The sequence below is a fragment of the Hirundo rustica genome, chromosome 2, assembly GCF_015227805.2.
Source record: "Hirundo rustica isolate bHirRus1 chromosome 2, bHirRus1.pri.v3, whole genome shotgun sequence".
NCBI classification, from domain to species: Eukaryota; Metazoa; Chordata; class Aves; order Passeriformes; family Hirundinidae; genus Hirundo; species Hirundo rustica.
The window spans coordinates 94,893,873-94,919,289 of NC_053451.1; the positions used below are offsets into that span (position 1 = coordinate 94,893,873).

Sequence of the window (25,417 nt, forward strand, 5' to 3'; positions counted from 1 at the left end):
TAGAGATTCTTTTGCAAATTTCTGTCCATAAGACGTTCACTGACCCTGAGCTGTATTGCCACAGTGCTTGGGCCCCCTCTTTCCAGCCTCTGAAGAAATGAGGATGTTCCTTTCTTTTTCAACAGCTGTGGAAGAGAAAAGCACACATACAAAAAAATTATCTCAAGATGGGCACTAGACCTTTATTATCACTGTTGCAATTGACTAATGAAGGAAAAACTTGTACAAACACTGTGCCATAGAAAAGGATTCAGTTTCAGAAAGAAAAGGGGAGTGGGTAAATATCCTCAAGTATTTGCAGAGCCATGACTGGTGAAAAAGTTTTGATTTCAAAACCAGCTACATACATGATAAAGATAATACACATTTTACAAATAACTGGGCAAATCCATGTGTTTCAGAACTCTATTGCAAAAGCAGGACCTGTACAGTTAGTATCCCATAGAGTCTGTCTACAAGTACCATAATTCTGTAACTCTGTAAGAAGGTGCCTTACACCTTTGGCAGATGTTTACGTCAGTAAATGTGAGAGTACTGATCACCTAAAAAATCTTAATAGCAAAACAATAATATAAATATTTTTAAAAACTCTTCTAATTTCTTCTTGCACATGTGAACAGCGTTAAACTTTTATTTTTTAACACATTTTCACCAATTAGAGACATAAATTTTTAATAGTTTCCTATCTCATTAGAACCAAGGTTAGCACATCAGAAATGGGAGTGGAGAATCCATTTATTTTTCACTACTCTACTTCCTATCTTTGAGATTAAAAGGGCAATAATCATTCTAAAAGTAGTCCCAGAATTTAGGGTCTTTTGTTAAACTTTCTACAGAAAGCCTGGCAAAATTATTGCATTCCAGGATTTAGCAAGCTGTGAAATTTAAAGCCCCTTGTCAATGACAGCCTTTTCACCTCTGACTTCCCACTGCCTTTCTTCAGCCCACTTACCTGATAAAAATCCCTTTCTGTTGAGTCAGAATGTTCTGGCCTACTCTTTGATCCAGTTTTATCAAAAAAGTGTACATCTCAGCTTGGCCCATTCAAGCCAAATGCCATTAAAAATATTGTACTGCAAGCAATTTTCTACTCACATGCTAAACCTTGGAGCTCTTTTTAATTTCACTTATTAGGATACAATAAGATTTTAAAGGCAAATTCACCCTCAACTTCAAAACTAAAAATTAAAAGAGATGTGCTTATTCCAATTTTTTTCATAAAAAACCCACTAGCATACCAACGACATTTTCAGTTAAAGTTTACAAAATTACTGAGGAATCTAACCAAAATAATATTTTTGCCACCTTATTTGATTAGGCTTCTAACTCAGATATGCTTTTCATACTTCCTCCCATGTATGGGACTAGGATCTTTTTCATCCTTAGGAAGGTTCCTCTAGGAAGCTGTTACTGCAGTGGAAAGGCACCAAGAGGCACGTTGCAGTGCCCCAGCTATTTGCTAAATATAGCCTTAAACCAACACCATTCACTTCAACTTAAGTTCTTCCACTGAGATTACTGACAAGAACAGTAGTCAGGAATTATACTGTTATCAGTAGAGGGACTGTAAGGAAATTCCCATTGCTATTCTATGGATGTACAAAGCTTTCCACAATGACACATGGGAGCAGGCTCCTTAATCCCATGACAGAATCAATTTTATGCAGCTGTAAACCGAAAATAGAGTTGTAAGATTCAAGAAGCCTAGTGAAACAGCTGATGTATTGTGAGAAGTGTATGCTTCTTTTCTAGAAGGATAAATTCCAAAGCTCTGTAGTGGATTAACTCAGTAAATCACATTATTTCTCTTCAAGAGAGATGTTCCATGTGACATGAACAATTAACTTTCTGATAATCTTCAAAGTTTCTCTCCTGCTCTCCTCTCTTTTTGTGTTTGTTCGTGGCTTGTTGGTGTTTATTTGGGTTTTTCTTTTAACTTTTTTGTCCGACTTAGCAGGAAAAGAGATAAGTTCAGAAATGAGGTGTGTTTGATTTGATTTCAAATTGACTGGGAAAATTTACATATAAGAGATCATTTAAAATAACAATGTTGGCCAAAAATTACATTTTGATCTTCATACAAAACCACACAAACCTGTATTTAGCAAACCAGAAATCTTCTCATGTTGACATAATAAGGACATTAAGATTTTATTTTTACACTTCCTATGTCTTAATTTACTCAACTATTCATCATAACGTCTTTCAAGGAGACAAAACAAAGAAATGCTCCTATAGAGCCAAAAATTAGTAAGACTGCATTCACTGCTAATAAACCTTCCCTAATGATTCCAGGCAATCATGGAATGATTCAGGCTTGATGCACCTCATCATCTCACATGACCTTCTGCTCAAAGAGTCCAAGAAAGAGATTCTTGAACCAGAATTACTAATGTTCATAAATTAGAACTTTTTCTCACTTTTGCGGCTTTAATGTTGATACTAAGTACTAAATTATTTTAATAGCGTAATGACTACAGAGAATGAAGATGATTTCAGAAATGAAAATAACAGAAAAACCTTCAAGGAGCCCAAAGTGGAAAGAATCCTAAATTGTTACCTTGCTGAGTTCAATATACTTCTTTGCTTCTCCACTTGCACACGTTACAGATGTTTTTTTACTGAGCAAAGCTGCTTTAGACCCTTTGATTTTAAGGGAATGATATGGAGGAACAAGAGATCCAGTTTGTGTCAGCTTGGACTGGAACAACTGATTGATGACCACATTTTCACTAGCTGGAAATAAAAAAAAGAAAGAAATGTATGAAGAAAAAATATAATTTAGAAAATTATATATATTGTATTTGTCAGTAAAAAGATACACAGTAGGAGAGAATGATATAAGTAAACCTAAAACAAATGGACAAATCAAAAAATTAGCATTATCAAAGTTATCAAAGAAAATTCAATATCTGAAAATATTAAGACTATTTTTAACATACTTAGGTCCTGTGCTGAACAAATAGAGGGCATAAACCAAAAACTTTCAGATAAATCTGTCTAAACTTAATTATTTATGGGATCATAAGTAATAAGTAACCTCTGAATTCTGTTCCATTATGGATTCCCAATTCATCCATCTATTACAGCAATATAAGAGACGAGTTCTGCAGAATCTTCTAACATGTAGTATTTAGAAACAATGAAGGCACTTGACAGAATTAAATTATAGACACTCATTGCACTAAAGAATTATATATACATAAAATATGAGAAGGGATTTAAAAAAAGGCAAGATGAAAGACAGAACTGTAGAAAATTTGGTTTCTCCACATCAAGACCACACTTAAAAACATTTATAGAAAAAAGACAATGCCATACATATATATTATTACTTGTGCAAAATAAATACAATTCCAAGAGGTGTTTTTAAACAAAAATAATCTGAATTTTATGACAGATAATATATTTTATCCTAATTTCAGTCTAATTATCCTTTATGCATTTATGGTCACAGGGTTTTTAGGATGACCATGATAATTACATGCTGCTTGCACTTCCACAGCACCAATAAGTGTTAAGAACTCGCTGTGTGTTACATCCTTAACCATGCTGAATTCTTGTTACATTTTTTTTTAACACCTAGCAAACTGGCATTATGATCACGCCCATCATATGCATAAACAAACAAAAACTGCAGAAAGATTAACAGGATAAGCATGATAAATAATAAATAAATAATAGTTTAGCATAGCAGGCAAAAATCCTCAGTTTGCTCTTTAATAACTGTTTAAAGGTTTCTTACTATATGCTTAAATGCAATAGATTTGTTTCCTTTTTTTTTTTTTTTTCTGTGGAGATTACTATTCCTTACTTAACAAGAACATTAAAATGATGAGGAAGATATGGAAGTAGATAATTGAATTGATTTCAGCACCATCAGTGGGCATCAATACCCATGTGTTTAAAATGTAATAAGTAGGATAAGGACAGGCATAGAAATGATGGCTTTCAAATTAAAACAGATACATCCCATGTCAATAGTCTCTTCGGCTGATTTTCTGGCAGGTATGTTCCACATCACTTAAATGTTATTATAGTAAAAGTTTTGATTCAGGAAATGAAATTCAATGAAAATCAAAGGAAGCATGCACTTAAGCTACACATCTACACAACTTATGAAACTGACTCTAAAGGAAATATGTCACTGACAATCAACAGTTTTTAAGCTTAAGTCACTTAAAAAAGAAGGAATATAGCCCTTAAATGACTTACATCTTTGTAAAAATTCTGTTCCCAGAATTTTCCCATTACTTATAATTCTTATTATTTGATTCCTCAGTTATACATATACTCACCCTCATCATATTTAAACGTTTATATCCAATACAATACAATCCTCCATTCTTGCCTTTTAACAGTTGCATAGCTGATTACACAAAATAGCAAAGAAAGTGCAAAGACTATGTGAGAGAATGAAAGAATGCTTTCTCTCGTTGAACCTACTGGAAGTTGTCATGCCTTCTCTTTGGCGTATTATCATGTATCCATGTATATTCCAAGTAATGAGAACTGCAATATCTCTAAAACTACAATCAATAGACTCTTATTCAAGATAGTTTCTTATAGTTTCTTTCATTTCATTTTTCATTCATAGTTTCTTATAGTTTCTTTCATTTCATTTTTCATTCAGAATTTTAGACACTTTTTGGGTCTAAAATGCATCAATTATTTTACTAGGGAGCTTGGCTAATTTTACAGTAAAATTGCTAAAATGCAATACATTTTAACAGAATTCCTCTATTGCTGAGGAATTAAATCTAAGTATATAATATATTAAAGTGAAAAACACTACAGTGGTTGGAGAGAAGACAAATGACACCTCAGGGTGCACTGGCATTTCCCTGAGGAAAATGTTTTGTCTTTCCTCTCCAGAAAGGGGAAATTATACAGGCTTTCATTAATCCAATTATGAATCATTAATTATGACTAATTAATTATTTTGTTTTATTATTATTATTATTAGGCATAATTTTACAATATGCACACTGAAAGACATTTAATTTTGCATTTCAATGGGCATTAATATCTATTCACTGAAAAACATGAGAACGCCCACAAGTTACTGCTTTTAGAAGGCTACTCAAGCAGTGGAGCACATCTCACTGTAGCCTCTATCATTTTGGGAGCCTAATTTCCTTCCTCTATTTTCTGAGTTTTATTTTTGCTTTAGTTCATACTCATTGTCTTCTGTAAGTCATTCACACCCATCATATTACACCTTCTTGTTATTTATATCACATCACACGAGAAAGATGCTTTATATTCACGAATTTAAAGGTTTTTAAATTAGAGCAAATTTCTAACAATACTGTAAGTAAAATCTTGATAAAGATGAGGGTGACTTTTTTTACTGGAAATAAAATATATAAAAATATCTCTTAAAATTCAATGAAAATTAAAATCAAGTCATAATATCTTGATTTCTAACAACAGTAACCACAAAAGCATTTACTTACTTTTCATTACAAATATGAGATTTTGTGAAAGGGAATCTTTATTTTTTTCTATCGCACCAGCAATTTCATATGTAACCTATAAATAAATATTATGACATCATTAGTAATGACCAATGCATCTTTTTAAAAAGTCTTACAGGAATAGAAATTAAGATATGTTATTTTCCACTCAACAGTTAAAGGCTGCCACCAGGTAGTATCTTTTGACATTTCCTAAGTGCCTACAATGCTGACCAGAACTTGTTGTTGAACATTATGTGCCTCTGCAACTCTACAGATATTTCATTGGACTGTTTTTAAAACATTTCCACAATGCAAGACATTGACTCAAATACACACTGTAAAGCAGGATACAGTAACCTAATCAATGTTTTCCCTGTAGGATGAGCAAGACATTCTCAGTTCACCGATCTCCTTGTCAATGAGAAACTGTCCCCCCTAACCATGACAAAGCAATCTGAGTCCAAACTCACACTCAGGACAAGTTCCAATCACTGATATATCCTTTGGAGGTAAGTTCAGTCAACAGGTTATACACAAATCCCATTTACGTTTCTAACAACTACTCCCATAAGGATTTTGAGTCACCTCAGTTGCCTGATGTTGGGATTTTAATAATAGACAACTGGATTGTCCCTGCATCTGTCATCTGACTGCAGAAAAATTATAACATGTGGTAGACACTCAAAAAATTGAGCAAAATCCGAGTTCTATCCAGAGGTGCCGAGGGTATATCCAAAATGAAGGAATACAACCAAATGTCTCTTTTAATACTGAGCCCACCCCTGAAGACACTGTATAGAAAAGGAGCACTAAGACAGGAAAGCAGGTTGGTTGGTTTTGTTTTTTTTTTTAAAGCTTTTTATGGGGATGGAAGATAAACAACTAGTTAATTTACAGACTTTAGATATAAGAAGCTCTGGCTTGCACAGTAGTAGGACTCAAAGGGAATTTTTAAGTTCAAAAGGAAGAAAATTATGTATTTCAGTACTTGCATGGTCGGCAAATTAATGGGGACTTAGAATACAGTTCAGTTTTATTTACCTTGGGATCATGCTTCTATCTAAAGCCTTCTTTAATTTTTTGTATTGGATCTACATCCTAAACCCCTTAGGTGTTTGGGGAAATTTTATCCTTTTACTTTTAATAAAGTTGTAAATATATAATTAAGATTAGTAACACTAATCAGTGCAATAATTTTCCATTGGGTCATTTGACAATTATGCAACGCTATCTTGCTCAGAAGAGAAATTATGTGACTTGGAAGTGTATAATCTGTTAGACTGAGTAATTGTCAAATGATGTAATTACTACGGCATCTGACATGAACAAGGTATAACAACAGAATTATGGTTCTTTTCCATGACAGATGCAATGTTATGTATTTTCTAATTGCATTTCATAAGAACATACAACACCGTTTGCAAACTATCAGAATACTCTAAGTATACTATTAAATGTGTTTAGTGTACTCAACATAAATGCTGAGCCATATTGGTCCATAAAAGGTAATTAACAGAACTTATATGACAAGTTCATAATGCCAGTTCCTAATTGAGTGTCTTGGGCTTTAACTAAATTAGGAGAAGAGATTTAGTATTGGGAGGAAGAGTAGGTAAGTATAGCAGTGGGAGATACTATATTATGATTAACTGCCTAGATTGAAACAGGGAGAAGTTTCAGTGTTGATGCTGGTATAATACATCACAAACTTCTAGAACTATACTCATAAGACATATTTCTTATCACATAAAATAGATAAAAGTTAGGAGGATTCCCTATTAGGAAGAAATTGCTAATGCTCTAAACTATTTTCTCATAGACTTGATAAATTAATTCACTGCCTGAAGACATGAAAACTCACTCAAGGAAATGACACTCTAGGGTTCCACAGTCATTGCCTGTCCCACAAAATAGAAAAAGAAATATGTCCTCTTCCGGCTGCCAATTTTGTTGATTTAATCTTGCCCTCATCAGAGATGGCAAACTACATGCCACCTAGAGCACATCTATTTCTCCCAGTTTTCTTCCATTGTGTTTGTGAAATAAACCCGGTCCAAACTCTGCACTGGCTGGTACTCAAGCACAGTGGATAGTTACTCTGGGGAGACAAAAACCAAGCAAATATTGTATGCTTTAGACAGGAAATGTGCACTCATTTAGATAATGGGTCCAGAATTATAAAACATACTCCTTATTGTCACTCCTATTTATCACAGTTTGCTTTATCTTGCTTTATCTGATGACTTTTTGGGGTAGAAAGTATGCAAACCTATACGTCTGCGTTAGGCAAAGGAAACAAGACCTTTATATAGTACTTGAATAGTTGAATCATTTTTATAAAAAAAAAACGAAAACAAAAATCGTACCATTCCACACTACATTTTATTTCATTATAAGAGATTAAAAGAAAATGGAGTTGGATTTGCTTTCCTTCTAAATTTAAGTTGGTAAAAGAAGAGAGCTTAACATAAGTCAAAATGGGTATGGTCAAATATTCATCTAGTCCTGAATATTTAGGGAAAACTATTGAGGAATTTTTCTACTCTGCCAGACACCAGTTCCCTTCTCAGCTTTCAGGGCTCTGCCCATGAAGGCACTCTTGTCCTGCAGGCTGTATCTCACCTTTGTGTTTAGTATCTCTTGAGTCGCATTTCCTCAAATCTGTTTCCAGAGATTCATTAACACTTTCAGTATCTTTTAAGACTCTGTGTCAAGGAGTCTCACTAATTACTAAGTACAAGAACAAAAAACAGCCTTGAATTTTATTTGTTTTGAACCTGTTTTCGGCTTGTTTAAGTTAGCTTAGCTGGTTTTAATGCCGTAAGAACTACCACATACAAGTAAGAGGTAAAATACCCAGAAAACAGGAGACTCACCAGACATGCACAGACCTGACTTTGGGAACTGCATATTTCTCTTATCTTTTTACATATTCTTGCCTCTTTGCTCCATTATCTTCATGCCAGAAAAGCAGAAGACTGTGTGTGTTTTCTACTGAACTGAAGAAGTATCCTCTCTCACAACATCTGACTTGCGTAAGGGATTTTCTCCAAGTTTATTGTATATCCCAATATACTTTATCAACAGGACCACCTTTACATGCTGTTTTTGTCAATTCCTTAAAATACACTTTTTTTTTTTTTTTTTTTTTTTTTTTGGTAAATAATTTTCATATCTTGTAACAGGGCAAAAACCTCATGGTTAATGACAGATTTGGCAGAAATCCTGAAACAAGCTAGGAAAATGCCACCTGGAATATTAAGAACAATTTGGCTACATTCCCAGTTAAAAATGAAATTTTTACTATTTAATAGCAAAAGGTAACTCAGAAAATCAGTTTTGCCTGTGTTGTAAATTTTAGCTAATAAGAAAATAATTAATTCATACAGCAAAAGAGAAATTTTTGAGAACATGTCCAACATGTCCAATATATTGCACAGAGAGACGCTTGTAGTGGCTCATTTTCTGCCAGTGCTTGAACGTGAGTGATATGCTTGAATGTACAATTTTTTAAGGCTCACCGGGTTTATCAACCTCCCAAAACAAGCCTTGTAAAGCAATAAACAAACAAAATAATTTTATAGTCTGTCAAGTCTTATTCTAACAGTGATAGAATAGCATTTTGAAAGAAGGAAGCATTTAGAAACAAAATAGACGGGTGGGGGAAAGTAAAAATTTCGGTAAGTGAAAATCCCAAATCAAGACTACTTAAAGAAAGAAAGAGAGAAAGGGAGAAAAAGCAAGACTGTCTTGCTTGTGTGAAAACTAGAATCTATGTCAAGTAGCTTTTATAGGCCTTGGTACAGTTTAGATTAGATTGATTCGATTGTTGCGTCTGGGGATTCAGCCTGGGGAAAAAAATAGCAAAAATGAAAGCATCCTTATTGATTAATACACCTCTTTTTGTGATTTGATTTAGAGGTTCAGTTTCAGAGTCTGCCTGGGATATACAAGGCATTTCAGAGAAGACTGCCTTGGTGAAGGTGAGCTGACAGCTGAGAAGTATTTTTGATGTGCAGGTATATGAGAAATGAAAGACATTGATCTGCACTTAAAGGAACATTACGTGCACTGGTTTATAGAGCAAAGAAGTTGATCTTCAGGTCTGGTCGGTTTATAACGAGAAATGAAATCGTCAAGGCAAACAGCGACAAGAGGCTTACCTCATTTGCAAATTCAAGTTTAATTTAAAACAGCAGAAAGTTTAGATTATGATAATGTATTATTCAAATCACATGAAAAATGGGGAAAATAGCTAATTATCTCAAATACTGGTACGTTAAATACCACTATGAGGTAAAGCTGTGTCTCTTGGCACTGTGCTAAGACAACCTATTTCTCATTTACTTACTGATATTTCATTCTTCCACAAAATTTTTTAAAAAATAAAGAACTTTGAGTCCTTGAGAAAATTCAATGATGGAAATATTATTCTTCAAAAATCATGACTATTGATATGCCTAACAGTTCAAAGATATAATTTCATGTGAAGCCCTTCCTTAAATGAGAGCCTACCATGTAAATATTAATGTTATCAGTAAATGAACCTAGAAATTCAGTACTACAGTTTCTTAGGATAAGTTTAGCTGATGGTCAGATGGACCCATAAAACGCTTTGCTACCTCAAGGCAAGCTTGCAAGATGTAGCATGTGCCTCTTCCCTCCCAATCAGTCTCTGCGAGAAGCATCTCAGGATACCCACAGTCATATCAGGCATCAGAAACAAAGAAATGCCCCCCAGATGAACAGAAATTTTCTGGAAGAAATCAGACTGCCAGTCTTCAGAGAAGTGTGTTAAACAACCTTCAGATAAAGATTTTCACTAGGATTATTTTTTTTTTTAGTCATAAAACTCCTAAATCATTCTCTTTTACCTTCTGCCTGAACAAAACAGATAAGCTTTTTTGTCTAACAGCACTCAGATACCACAACATTAAACAGCTCTTAAAAAAGACTCATAACGTGTCAAGGCATTGTAGGATTCTGTTCAGCTGTAAAATTAAAACTAGGAGATAAGGTAAAATACTTGATATGATAAAGTATACTGATGCTCACAGTGGCCTTTGCTAAGCATGTGTTCATGTGTGTTCACCAGCAACATATCATATTGCCCATGCAGAAAAAAACAGATTTAATCTTGTTCAGGAATAATAGCAAGATTCAAAAGAAATGAGGCAAAATTAATTTTCTCTCTTCCACTGGATCATTCTGTCACATTTATGTAAAATCCATTCTCAGATTCCACTAAAATATCCGACCCCTGTGCTGATTTCTTCCACGTGAAGAAGTTAACTTGGGCTTATTTTCCTCTTTCTTCCCGCCAAAACAGACAAGACAATAAGAAAAAATCCAAAGTCTGTCAGAATGGTATCATATATGTAGACTTCCTTGAAGTGTTGATTCAGCCAGAAAATTAAGTATGGATTCCAATTTATTTGGATTTCTTTTCCCCCTTACATGCTACTTTGAGCCTCCTGTGTGTTTTTTGTCTCAATTCAACAATGTGCTTTCTTTCTTTTACTTCTGACCCATTTTCTCTTCGCTTTTTCTCTCAGTACTGCTTTTTCTGGGATAGTTAAGGCTCATTATGCTTGGATCAATAATACAACATATTTAGTGTCAAGAAAAGTTGCTGAGCATGAAACTTAAGGGAATGGGCAATACCTCCCAATTCATGACACATACAATTCAAAAAAAAGATTTGCTAGTGGAAGAAAAGATAAATTTTCTACCTGTGTCCTGACACAAAATTTCACCATATATGAACATATTAGAGGTCTTTAAAACTGCATGAACACATCTGTATCAGCTGTAATTATCTCAGAATATAAAGCTAGATATATCACTTTTGTTCACAAAAAATTATCCGTCAATCTCAGTTAAATATAAAAAAATAGGTCTTTTCAGTGAGGAAATATTTTTAATAACTGCATTTTCCAGTTTAACTGCACTTCTTATTTGCTAAAACAGCTACTGCAAGTGTCTGAGTAAAGAAATGAACCTAATTCATTCTGGACTACATCCATACACTACTGATGAAAAGAAGCCTAAATTACAAGGGTTATATGTGGTTCATACCAGAGCCAACACAGAATATTAGCTTTATTCCAACATAGAGCCTGCTGCATTCAGTGTGACTTCCTCCTCAACTGCCAGCCTAGACACATCACCTGAATATAAATGATTAACACTAGAAATGAAGACTTTAATGTTTGATTACCTGTCACAATTTACTGGCAATTCTTTCTCTACCCTTTGAGTCTGATTCATCTTTCAGTTATACTCATGTAAATACAGAGAAGCTTTACGAAGTTAAAGGAGTAAAAATCAGTGAAAAATTGCGATGACAATAAAATTAAGGCCCCTTGTTTTAAATTTGGAGATCTCTGAAGGCAACAGTGAGATTGCTTTATATTTCACTTACGTTGGATCCATTTAATTGATATCAGACTATAAAAATGGGTCTCAATACCTGCCAAACTATATTGATACTTTATATATGAAATTATTATTATTTAGTGCCAATAAATCCTGATATACTTAAAAGCATCATCCTTTAAAAGTCTTTATAAATCCTGTATCACCAATGACTTCTATAAAAAGTTATTAAATGTAGTGATAGCACAATCTAAAAAGCAGCATCAGCAGTTTTAAAATTTGAGTTTTTCATATTCAGGTTTCAACATATGAAGACATACTTGTCTCAGAATAAACTCAATTTGTGTTATTTAGTACAGTCATACTATCATCAAAGTTTTGTATTAATACATATCATGAAACACTGGCAATTTTAATCTATGATAGCTAGATAACAGACCCACAAGATACCAAAAATCCAAGTGTCTTTAAGGATTTAGCTCAATTACTATTAAAGCAAGGAGAGTTAAGCTGTTGCAAGAGGACTTTTCTGTCTTGGCAGGGCTAAGTATTGTTGGAAGGATGCAAAGAGCAACCTGACTGGAATAGTTCCTTTGCCAATGTAAATCAAAGGATTTCCACTGACTTCAAAAGAATGTGTGGATTTACATTACTTGGAGAGTTGTCTATTTGTTCATGCTGTTAGATTAAATGTCATTACTATTATTAGGAAAAGGTCAAACCAAGTGTCTGTGTTATAAACCAAAACCTAAACAACCATGCAAGACTAAAACACGTGTATGAAAAGTGTCCTTTTACCACTCACAAATTAACTTTCAGAACTAGGCCCCTGAAATAGTGGTATTAACAAATATTCTGAATGCTTCTTCAGAGAATATGGCAAAAATTTATTTCATTTTGAAGAAATTTACTTATTAGTCTGGTTGTGATTTTAATGTAGATGCCTTGCTGCTGTTTCCATGTCAAGTTTTGGGGTGTGGAACCATTTTGAGCTCTTATGATGAATTTGTATAAACAGAATGGCATTAAAAATACTTATATAACAAGTATAAAAAGTTTATAAATTAAATTAGACATCTGAAGTTCATGGTCAGTTCTTTATTTCATCACTTGAAGTCCTGGTAAGTTTCACAAAATCTTCACTGTACTATTATCCAACGACTGTGTGCCCACATTCCTACTGACAAGTCCCAATAGTGGAGATATTCAAACCACTTAACTTTGGCAAATAATTTGATTCTAAGTAGAAGGCCTTGTGATGAAAGAAGAACCTACTGGGAGCTATTCAGAGTATTTGGGTTAGGAAATTAAGCACTACCCAAATAGGACTTTCCATAATGACCACATAACTATCATTGGGCAGGAACAAATTTGCTTGTGTGAAAACACAACTCAAGACTTCCATCAGCTTCATTTCCAAATGGGGAGCCAAAAACCAGATCTGTCTCTATTTATACCACTGTCAGACTATCAAAAAAGCCCAAATAAATACCATCCCTTTAAACACATTTCTAACTTGCTTGCTTTCAGTTGTACATGGTTGTAGGCACAATGTGAAAATGAAATATTGCAAAAGAAAGGGCAAGAAGCCTAGTTAAAGAACTGGTAACACTATTTAGGCAGGGGAATAAAAAAATATTAATCTAATTTTACAGTCATGCTGAAAGACATTTAGCATGTTCTGGGTTTTTTTTTGTAGGAAAAAAATGTTATGACTACTAACAGATATAGTGGGTTTTTTTGTTGTGGTGGTGTTTTATTTATTTATTTATTTGTTTGTTTTCTTTTTTATTATTTATTTATTTTTTTTTTTTATTTTTTTACCAGATTCATGCTGGTAACCCAGGTACCTACATATATATCAGAAGAGATACAGGGAACCTATACTGTTCTGGAACCACATCTGTATGCAAAATGAAGCCAATTAAAATGGAATTAAACATTTATGCTGAGGGATCTGAGTCATCCCCTTCTACATTAGATACTTACAAGGAAGACAAAATTTAGGAGCCAGAACTAGGTAGCCCATATCCTGCATGCTGTGATGTAAGCTACACATTTTATACACTAGATATGGCATTGAGAGTTCTCCTCTGAAAATCAGAAAATCACTCAACAATGAAATTCTATTTGTAGCCAGGAGTTGGAGAAGCCATGTAAAATTTTGTTTTGTTAACTTTTTTCATTAACTGCATGTAAACGATATTCAAACAACTTACCCTCCCAGCATAATGCATAACAGTAAAGGTGGAGCCCAGATCCTTTGGGGCAAGGTTACCATTTCCATCTTTTGTGGAAGAATAGACTGTATTTGTATCTGATGTATCCAGGTAAGACTGGATGCGTTTAGAAAGACTCTGTTCCACTGACCAAATAGATTGGCTTTCTTCATCCAGCATTGACAAAAAGCCTGATGGTTTCTGAAATGAAAAATAGATTTTTCTCATTTTATACATGAGCAATAGAATTTCAGTTGATCCTTGTAGAGTAATGCAGCCTGTAATTTAGTAAACAGAAACATACATCACCTCAAAAAACAAGAAAAATAAAAAAGACTAAAACATTTTGGTAAGTGTTCAAGGCTGGTTCTTCTATAAGAAATGTAGGGGACTATTTCAGTTGCCAAAAATGATCACTATTGATGATCTGTTAGAAACTTGTAGGGTTACATGCTTCTTAAAGTTGTCCAGAAACTAGCTTCAGGCACTAAAGAAACCAACAAGCTCACGACAGAGCCCCGTCAGTCCTATGGCAGCACAGTCGCCATGTCACGATATAGACGAGATATGGGAACTGCTACAGGCAGGGAGGTTCTGCTGCATCTTCCTCAGCCCTGTTCCGTTAGTAACTCTGTGAGCCACTGAGCCATGGGCTTTTTGACCCATAACCTTGTCTGAAGATTCATTGTTGGGGAGGATGAAGCTGGAAAGCCTTATAAATATGACTGCTTGGATTCTGAGAATGTGAAACCTATAGGTGGGATAGAATTGAAAGCAAGTTTTGATGTTTCAGATGTCCTAGCTAATAGATGTCTGGGAAAACAGTTATATGGCCAGCCAAAGGTCAGATGGAATGTTCTATCTCACCCTCCAACATATGGTCCATGCCACATCTGTAACCCTCCCCTGAAGTACCGGGCATCTGTAACCCCATTGGCCCAAGTCCTGTTCCAGCCCACCTTGAAGCCCCCGATAAGGGGTCCCAAGGGGGCTGGATGCCCTCTTTGCCTGGCACTCTTCCCCGAGGACTTTCCTCTCTTGGAATTTCCTCTCCCTTCCCCTACTCCCTACCTCTCCCTTCCCCCACCTCCCTAGGCCTTGCCACAAGCTGCACCTGGCAGCTCAAAGCAAGGCCTCATATCCTTTACAATAAACCTCATCTTCTAAAACCCAACTTCAGAGATCTCTCGCCTACATTCATCCACACCGTCCTGGAGTCTGCACAAAAGCGATATCTACAATTCATAAATTGGAAAATGCAAGAAAAGTTTGTATTAGCCTAACATGCACAGACTGTGTATAAATATACACAGTGTAAAATGGATCTGGAAACTACCTGAAAGAAAAAATCCAAGACTGCAGTATGGTTACCAGGAGAATACACTGTTTCCATGGCAACTCCCTCTTGTACACATTCTGCTTGCTCTTGTAGGAAAAGCACTTCATTGATGTACTGGTGTATCTTCTCATTGGCCATGTTGACACACAGCTATTGTAAAATGAACAAAAAATTATCATTAGATGTTTACTGGATAATTCATTGGTGTAGGTTTTACTGCATGGCTAATATCAAATTTGAAGAAATATCAATCCAAAATATGGTATATCTTGGTAGACCAGAGATGTAGGAAGACCCTAGAGAAATTTAGATTTTAACAACTATTACTATTAAATTGGGAATACACAGTTTTCTGCCTGCACAGTTCATTGTGAATTCCACACAAGAGTTATCAAATATCAGCATTATCAAATACAGTGGAAATTTACACTAATTCCATTGAATGAAGAAGGGTAACACTACATATAAATTGGTATATTTAATATTCTTCTGCATTTTATATTCAGTAAGATTATACAAGTACAATGTGTTTTGAGAAAAAAGACCCAAACCCCCTACATATTTGTTTAAAATCTTGAGTTTGTAGTTAGTTCAGTGCTAACAAAGACAAAACTCTGTTTCCACATATAATGCCACTGAAGTCTAAAGCAGTCTCTAAAGAGCTCATTGTGTTTCACCAAAACACGTAAAACATCTACGGACATTTTACTAGATGGTGCTCACTATTTTATATATATTCTAAAGGGAGGTTTGGAAGAAAATGGTGTTCCATAGAAAACTTCAACCTTTAGAGAGAAAGTAGAAGCTAGTCTTTAGCTAGTGTAGAAGCTTGGAAAATGTTGTCTTTGATTGACTTATAGGATGTAAAAATAAACAGATTCATAGAAATCTGGTTTCAATTAAAAACAGGTGGGAATTCTATCAACTTATTTGCATGCCTTTATATTTTATTCAAAGCTCACCTGTTAAATAAGTAAATATTTAATAACCTTGTGGAATAAATGTTTTAACTGTTTTTTTTTTAATATTAAAGTAGAAATTTTAGTTGAAAATTTGAAAACTTCCTCCTATGCTACATTAATTATGACTAGGAAATTAAGAAAACAGAAACTCCTAAAAGAGTGTAAGAACACTTCATATGAGGAATGATACAAGGAATTCCTGCATGCATTTTCTTTTCAGTCTAAACTAGTCACATATTTGTGTTGGCCAGCCATTAACTCTATCTTCTGTGAATAAAGTGTGCAAAAGCAATTCTACCACCAAGTCATATCAAAAGGTATGAAATATTTAGATCAATCCTAAAATTACATGGCTTAACATCCAAATGAGGGAAGAGAACCCAAGTAATGTGTAAGAGTTGCCTGAATTTTCCATTAACACCTCCTGCTAGTATAGCCAACTTTTCCTTGCTATACAATAAAATATACTAGTGTGAAAAACAGCAAGAAATGAGACAAAGTTCATTTTACAACCAAACACCTATTTATCTTTACTAATGCATGACAGTGCAGACAAAATAAAATAAATAAATAAACCAGTATTTCTTTAAAGTGGGATTTATAAACATTCAGATTATCTTATTTTATTAACAATAGAAGTATACAACTGACTTTCAGTATTTACTTATTTGATGGAAAAGACAGCTTTTTTAACTATGTGGCATACAAAATGTGCTTTACTGATTACTTCTGGAATTCTAATTACAAAATCTTTCCAGAAGCTTGTTAACATTATTTTATAAGGCAGACAAGCTTACACTTTGAAGAATATGGTAAAAATGATGCATGCTGTATATATCATTATTTGCAGATGACTTATGTAGAGAACCAGGTCATTCAACTTTACAAAGGTGTATATTACAATAAGAAAACCTGTCAAAATCCCTATAAACTCAAGCTTACTTTTTATCATGAGCCAATCTCTTAAAATGCTTTTAAAAAAAGAGTATTTGAGAATCTGACTGTGCAGCAAAATTATTGAACTGCACAATCTGAGATGAAGGAAAGGTTGTCTTAGACACATCTTACAAAGATCTGATAGACAGCATTGGTTTTAAGTAGCAAAAATAAAAGGAGTAATGTTTTGTTAAAACATTCATACATAGAATGCTTAGATGGTAAAGAAAGAAACAAATTTTTAAATTCTACTGACCAGCGTATTTTGACATACACTGGGGTGCTTCTTAGCAACATAAGCAACATTGTCACCCAGACCGGCAGACTTGCCACAGTGCTGCTAAGGTACCGCAGAGCAGAAAGCAGCTCAAGCACTTCTACAAACTGCAAACTGCTCCAAAGCTGCTCTCTAGAGCAGTGGCTGAGAGAACAGCTATGCAGAACGAGAACCAGGACACCAGCCAGCGACTGCTGGAAAGCAACACATTCTGATCAGATCTTTCTCCATTGCAGTGTGTTATAAAACCTGCTGGGAAAAGGTAATAAAATGAAGGTTTCAAATCAAAAGCTTGGCACAGGCTGACATTATAGTTAAAGCAGCTGAAATGTAGAAATTGGATGAATATGAACTACACTAGCTTTGCAAACCCAAATTCTTTTGCTTCATGTCTTGCAATTATTATATAAAACAATGATGTGCTTTCTGTCCAAAGATTTTAAAGGTCCATAAAACCATATTTATTAAACATATGGTTTACTGTACTCATGTAAATTAGATGGAAATATAACAATAATTAAAAAAACCAAACAAACAAACAAAAAAACCCCACCAAAAACAACAACAACCCAACAAACTCAAATAGATTTTTACCTAAAACAAATATTTGGGAAATACCTATAAGAACAGTATTTGCTTTACCTAGCAGTATTACTCAACATTACCTATGGTACTTTTTGTTACTAAACATTGTTAAACCGTTCTTGATATGCATCTCATGGACTCCATATTATGTCCTGTAAGTATTTCTCTTTCATATCAATCTTTTTTACATTAACCCACTATCATGTCTCAGTGAAAACAAAAACACCATATATTTTCCCATCTTCTCTAAGAAGTCCTTTTGGAATATTATTAGAAGAAAAAAATTATTATTGTTAAAGTATTTAAAAAAACCAAAAAACCCCACCCCAAACAAAAAACCCCGTAATTTGCAGCAGCATCCAAATTGTAGATTTTGGAAAGTAATAGTGGGATTTGGTAAAAACAGTAAGTTTTCATCACATTAGACAGCATTAGCTTGATCTCTCCTCTTTTACCATTTGACCAGTTAGTAACACTAAGTACATTCCAAGTTAAAATTTAGGTAGAATACCAAAATTGTACTGTGCTCTGAAGACAGAAAAGCACCCATGACTAACGAAATTTTCCTGCTCTTCACTCTATTAAATTTTAAGACTCTTATGCCTATTTGAAAAAGGCATTACCAAAGAAGGAAATTTGTGGAAAGTAAACTTGGTGACTGTCAACCAGTGACAGAAAGATGGATGCAAAGGCCCTTTGGAAAGCTCATTTACATCCTTTGGTCATGCAGAAAGATTAACTTTCCCAAGGAATGTGTATTCAGAGCATGGAGTAAAGCTTACAGCTGTCATTTCAACACATCTAGCACATCCTAACTTATGGGTCGAGATGATGATGTTACAATGTCAAATTTGACTGGCAATGAAGTGCCCTAGCATTTCTCAAAAATGTAATTTCTAAGATAATGAAACACAGAATCATCTTTTTTCTGAGGTTGGACTCAGAAAATACTTTTAAGCTTGACACTTACTTACTTTCCACAAGTATTTTGAATGCTGCTCCCCTTTGTATCTGCTACCCAAACATTTCAACATCCTTTTCTATATGTATAGTACCTATCAGAATATTTCTAATGAATTGATTAAAAAAATCAGAATCATCATATTTCTTCCTTCATCTTTTGGGGCTAATAGGATCTAACACAGATTTCTTGTTCTCCATGTAGCTCCAACACAAATTCAAACATACTCCTACCTCTAATTCAATGGGACTCTGTGTCATCTCTGGGATCAGTTGCCATTACCTGCTCTGTGTTCCTCAAGAAATGTAAAAGAGAGGCTGGTGGTATATTAAAACTTCGCTACAGGTAGCTGTCACCTGAGAAGTCTTCTGCAAAGGAGGGTCTGAAATGCTCCTCAAAAAAGGGACAATTTCAATACAAAGTGAAATAGTCCCCCACTAGTTTTTGTATGTATGAAAGTACTAAACAAACAAGCTAACCAAAAAATCTGGTAACAACAATCTTTCCTAGAAGGAGTTTGTAATTGTTCTGAAACTGAAATAGTTCTAAATTATTTTTTTACTCATAATGCTGGCCAGAAACTAAGTACTATGGGATAAAGAAGGGTACTACTGTGGAAAAGTAAGACATCAATTTAATGTTGTTGTGCAGTATTTCACCAGTCAATCACAAACTTAATTGAGCTGGGAATCTCAATTTGAGACAAATTATTTTATTTTTGGCTACAAAATGTCTACTGTAAAAGAATAATAATAATAAAAAATAATGTCAGGTACATGATAAGCCAGCTTTAAGGTCAAGTAACACTGGTTTTCCAGTGGCTGACTCCAGCACTGGTCAGATAATAGTGCCCTGCATAAACGGAAAGAAATGTGTGCACTGGGAAGAAGAACAAAGAGACTAAGAGGGGAGAGGGAGGACTACACCCTGACAGAGGCAATAAGAGTGTAAGATCCTCAGGAACTGGACTGAGGAAGAAAGTAAAACACAAGATCTCCAGGCCCCTGAGGGAAGGAATAGGATTTTACAGCCCTGCTCAGCTTCTTCTGGGGCCCCCACCCACTCCTGGCTGATGGGCCCAGTCCCAGGTGATGCCATGGCAGCGCCAGCTTCCAGCTGTTTCTCCAGCTGCCTGTGACAGGGTCCCAGCCTGTCTGGTTGCCACGTCAGGACTCCTGATGAGCATTGTTACCAGCCCTGCCTCTGTCCACCATGCTCCAGGGATGCTGCCCATCAGGGAGGGCATGGCCATCCTCTGGGTCCTCCTGTTGCCTGGCTCCCTGGTGCCAAGGATCAGCTGCTTCTTGCTGCTCCACAACAAGGTTGTTAAAACCTTCCTGTGCATGCAGGCTAAAAAAACTCTGACTAAAAATACCATATCATATTTCTTTGTTAAAGATTGAATTAACATAGTAAGCACTTTCCACCCTCCTATGGGGAGTAAGGAATACTCCAGCACTGGAACTGCAGTGGAAGGTTGTGCATTAAGTCCTCACCTAGTAACAGAGCTCAGTGTGCACCAGAAGCTGCCTATTCCACAGAAGAGCACAGGACCCACCATCTATGCTCTGCACAGCCAAAACCAAAGAAGGTTGATTTCTTCTGTGCAAAACAAAATTTTCAAATGCTCTTTCAGACTGTCCAAATGTAAAAACCTGTGTGTGACCTCCCACCTGCTGTCACTGAGACTGCAATGACTGCAGAGAATTTACCTCATGTCACCTTTTTCTATTTGTATCCATCCATCTTCAAAATAGGCAACATGACCTTACATTCAGACAGCTAGAAGCAGTCTAATGGCTGAGACAGTGCAATTTAATGTAAAATAATCTGTTATGGTTGTTTTGTCTAGGAAATATTATATGACAAGAATATAGTGACAGCAGAGTTAACCATAGAAATAACATGCTGAGAAATTAAAATCTACCACACCTAATAATAAACATAGGTGAAAATTCCAACACAGCTGGGTTCTATGACCTCTTCTGCTTCACCATAGGGACTGAAGTAGAGTCCTGAGCGGGGCAGGCTCTCAGAGCCAGCTGGCTCCAGTTGCAGCAGATCTGCTGCACAGAGCTGCCATGGAAGCTGCCATGGAAGCAGTGCCTCTCCCAGAGTGAGTCTGCATCACATGGATAATGGGCATGTACTTTAATGGGTATGGAGTTGGATGGAAGTCAAGAGACACTTGACTGTTCCAGTGACCTGCAGTGCTAATTTATATAAATCACCTATATTTCCTGTAAGAAGAATAATAAAAACTTAAGAGGCCTACAGATGTAAAATACCATGCAAGAGCTAAACACATAATTTAGCAAGAACTGAATACTTTCTTCAGTTTCTTATTTGAATTATATATCAGACAGAAAAGACTAGTAGGGTTGTCCATTTAACCTTATTGCAGCATTATTATTTATGATGAAACTGCAACTACAGACTTCCATTTCTGTAGAAAGAACTGACTTTCTGCAGGAGGAAGAAAAGCTACTCTACTCCTCTAATGTCTGGTTGCTCTGCTATAACACAATATTTGTAGAAACAGCTGGGGTAAAATGGTACAGGCAACTATCTATCCTGCTGGTCATGAGTTTGGGGTCAAAAAAAAATTATCATAAATATGAAGGTTGCAGCATTCCTTGACTGTACTATTTGGAGTTGTGCGGTGAAGGAGCCATAAATAAGAGCTAACCTAGTTTTAATTTCTACTAGGGAAGAAGCAGGTATCTTCTGTTTTAAAGGGGTGCAGAATAAATAGTAAACAAATGCAGTCTCTCTTAATAGGGAAGCCTGAGAAAACATTGAATTAACACTGGAAACTGCCATTGGTATTTTTGACAGAACACTCATATTTCCTGAAATGACCACAAATGAAGGCTTTCTCTACAGAATAGGAAAGAGAAATTCTGCTCACTTCTAACCACGTTCCAGTGTGGCTGTACACAAAGCTCTTCTGGCACAGCAGGTATGAAGCTGCTCCAGGAAAATGCTGTTCCCAAGCTAATGATCACTGCTAGGAAGTGATTGTAAATTGTTATGAGGGTGAGCTAAAAGTGTACTGTAGTCATTTACCATATCTCAGCTGATGCATAGTAAAAGCAGTAACTCACTAGTCCTGGTAATTCAGAAGCTTTCAGTTTTTATTGAGAAATTACTCCTTCAGACTGTGGCTTCTAAAAACAGTGTTCCCTGCCTTTCAGCTTCTAAATTTCATACCAAAAATCAAAACTCCCCTCACTGATGCTTATTCCACACTTACTTACTTTTATTTTAAAATTATATGTCCCATATTTGCTTTTATATCACACATGTTCTATACAATAAAGGCTTACCAATACTCATCAAGTACAGGGGAAACTGAACACTTAATTAATAATGGGTTTTTTAAACTTCTAATGCCTTCTAGTTTACAATGGTCTCTAAAAGTTTTCTCTATACAAACTGTCTGCCACATCATTTTGCCTGCAGAATTAATCAGATTCTTGGTGTGGGCATAATTCATCTTACTTTTATAGTCCTTTGACAGCTGTCTTCCTTTGCATTGCTTATGAGTTGTTCCTAGACCACTTCTTCATTTGACTTCGATATTTCAATAGTCTAATGCCTTGTCATTCCAAAACATATAGTGGAGTAAACAAGTTATTCTATCCGGTTTATCCATCTCTGTTTGTCTGAACCATCTTCAAACACAGTTTATTAAAACTGACATGTGATTTACTGTCTTATTGCTCTCTTAATTATGACATTAAACTGTCTACCTACCAGCCTGATATAAAGCACCAGAAAGATTCACACAGCTGCTTTCAATGTCCCCAGTTTTGGGCAGTCAGGAGGTTTTAAGATTTAATAGTCATATTTTTTTTTTTTTTCCCAAGGAAGCAGGAAAACAGATACCACAAACAATGCCTTATCATACACTAATTTGAAAAACAAAGAGGTTAATTTTCCCTAAAATTACTTTTCTAATGACATTCTAAAATATGCTAATCTAAATGTGATTAGAAAATAATTTTTATGGCCCCACGACTGTCTGGTTGTAACATTTAATGCTAACATTCTGCAGTCACAGACCTTGACACTGGGCATGCTTGCAGACATGATGCAATGTTTTGCATGAGGTCCCTATCTGGGCTAACAAGACTGTTTACTTTTAGGGTTAATGAGCCCAGGCAGAACTCTGAACTAGACTAGACTGCTAGAGAGCTCCAGCTTTGAAGTTCAGGCTGTTTGGGGTAACTCTGCATGATTAGTATGTGCCATATTGAGATACAAACTGCTTTTCTTCACTGATACTACAACCTACCACTTCAGGAATCAGGTATGTTAATTACATTATGGAGTTCATCTAAAAAACTCTCAATTCTGCTTTGTTTTTTCAGGAATGCGGTTAAATAGCTTCTGGGATAATGACTCAGATTATTACTTAATATTATTCAACAAAATGCATTCAGTCCAGGTGGAGGGACATTAAGTGTCTCTTCAAATATATTTATTTAGAAAAAATAAAATAGAAATGCAAATATGACTTTGACATTATCATGTTTGTTACACAGAAATAATAAAATAAAATAAATTCCTTTTTACTCATTTTTCTTACATCTTGTATTTTCTCTTCAAGTATCCTTTGCAGTTATTAAGCATAAAATTACTTACCCCAGAAAATGAAATTCATGGTATTTCATGATGTCTATTGCAGATCTTTTATGAGTTTCATGAGAAAAAAACAATGCAGAACAGGGTCAAAGGAAAATAACCAGTAAGTCCCAAGATGAACCCTTCTCTTTTGAGAAGCATTTAAATACTTATTAATCAGGAGGCTTATGGACTTTTTTTTTTTTTTATTTCATATACTCAGTCTGTTAAAATATTTTGAATTTTTCACTTTATATCTCCCCCTGAAGGTGGGATTCACAATGAGTAAATGACTAGGAATATTGGTGCACATCAATAATCCTTTATCCAGCAAATGTTCAAGCAAGCTAGAACTGCTTTGATTTTCTTGTGCTGCATTGAAGAATGAATGAACAACTGAACAACAACTTATACACCTCTTTGAGTGTGTTCTGTAGAGTCAGTAATGCTTTCTGAAATACATAATTCACAAGAGCTCTGGTGTACAGTGATTAGTGTTGAAGGTAGGCAAACATCTTAAAGACAGTTTGATTTTAAAGCATTAAGTGACATAAATTTCAATTTATTTTCCATGGATGCTATTCCATTTTTTGAAAAGTCACGTGTTGTAAAGTCACACAGAGGTGAGTCTGCCAGTAATGGCACTTAGCATAATGCAACTTTTTAATTTTATTTCTTCTCCAAGGCATCTGAATACCTTTTAATCTTTCTTCCAGTTCAGTATATTGTCCTTCTACTCACTGATCTAGTTGAAGTATAAATACCACAAGCATGAAAACAAACAACAGTATTTCCCTTAGATTGTCTTTCAGTGCTAACACTACCCCTCTTCAAATTTACAATAGATATTTACTACATTATTTTAAAATTGTCGGCAACTGCACAAAACCCAGCATATAATTCATACACATATAGGTATAATGGGAAAAAATATTTTAAGAGAAAATTTTCACCTTCATGAATATTTGTATTCTGATCAAAACTGGTTAATTAGAGAAATAACAATAGGTACAGTAAATTCAGCAAAGCATCCACACTTGCCTGTTCAAAAGTATTCTTTTGAAATTCTTCAAATCCAAAAATATCTAATATTCCAATTTCAAACACCTGGTCACTGGGGAAGAAAAAAGATATTACAGATAATAAGAATTCAAGCAAGTGAATAATAAATCTGTTGTTTCTGACAGAAGTGTTTCTGTTCTAGGGCAGTAGCAGGCTGTATTTCAAAAACATGGATGAAATACACAAGCAGACCATGTACAGAAGGAATCAAAATTCTACTTACAACCCATTATACTGAACAGATATAAAAAAGGAGGGATCAAGATTGCTTTAGCAGCTATGCTAAAAACTTATAACTAAAAAACCTTGTAAAACTAAATTTGTAAGAGAAGGAAAAAAATCTTAACTTCCTAAAGTCCAGTTCCTAAGGATATAGGTACCCACTTTCTGGCATAATGGATAATTATTTCAGGGAAGTTTCAAGAATGCCTGGTTGCACTCAGTTATCCTTTCCTGTTTATATTTCTTTGGCAGCCAGAATTGCTTCTACAGAATGTGCTTCAAGGGAAACTTGTTAAGCACAAGTCCTCTCAGTGTCAGCATCAAGTAGAATTTCTGGGCTCAGGATGCCCAAGAGGTTACATGCCCCAGGGGAAAGAACAGTCAG

General features: G+C 35.1%; 1 protein-coding gene across 3 annotated transcripts in view; it reads right to left on the reverse strand.

The window, feature by feature from the left end:
* MYO16 (myosin XVI) overlaps positions 1-25,417 on the reverse strand; it is a 370,295-nt gene that overhangs the window by 81,609 nt on the left and 263,269 nt on the right. For all 3 annotated transcript variants that reach the window (XM_040056866.2, XM_040056865.1, XM_040056864.1), the window contains exons 21-26: positions 24,790-24,862; positions 15,396-15,548; positions 14,060-14,260; positions 5,460-5,535; positions 2,561-2,736; positions 45-125 (exon numbers count right to left, since the gene is read on the reverse strand). In XM_040056866.2, the coding sequence (XP_039912800.1) occupies positions 45-125; positions 2,561-2,736; positions 5,460-5,535; positions 14,060-14,260; positions 15,396-15,548; positions 24,790-24,862 (760 nt within the window). The remainder of the gene's footprint in view (positions 1-44; positions 126-2,560; positions 2,737-5,459; positions 5,536-14,059; positions 14,261-15,395; positions 15,549-24,789; positions 24,863-25,417) is intronic.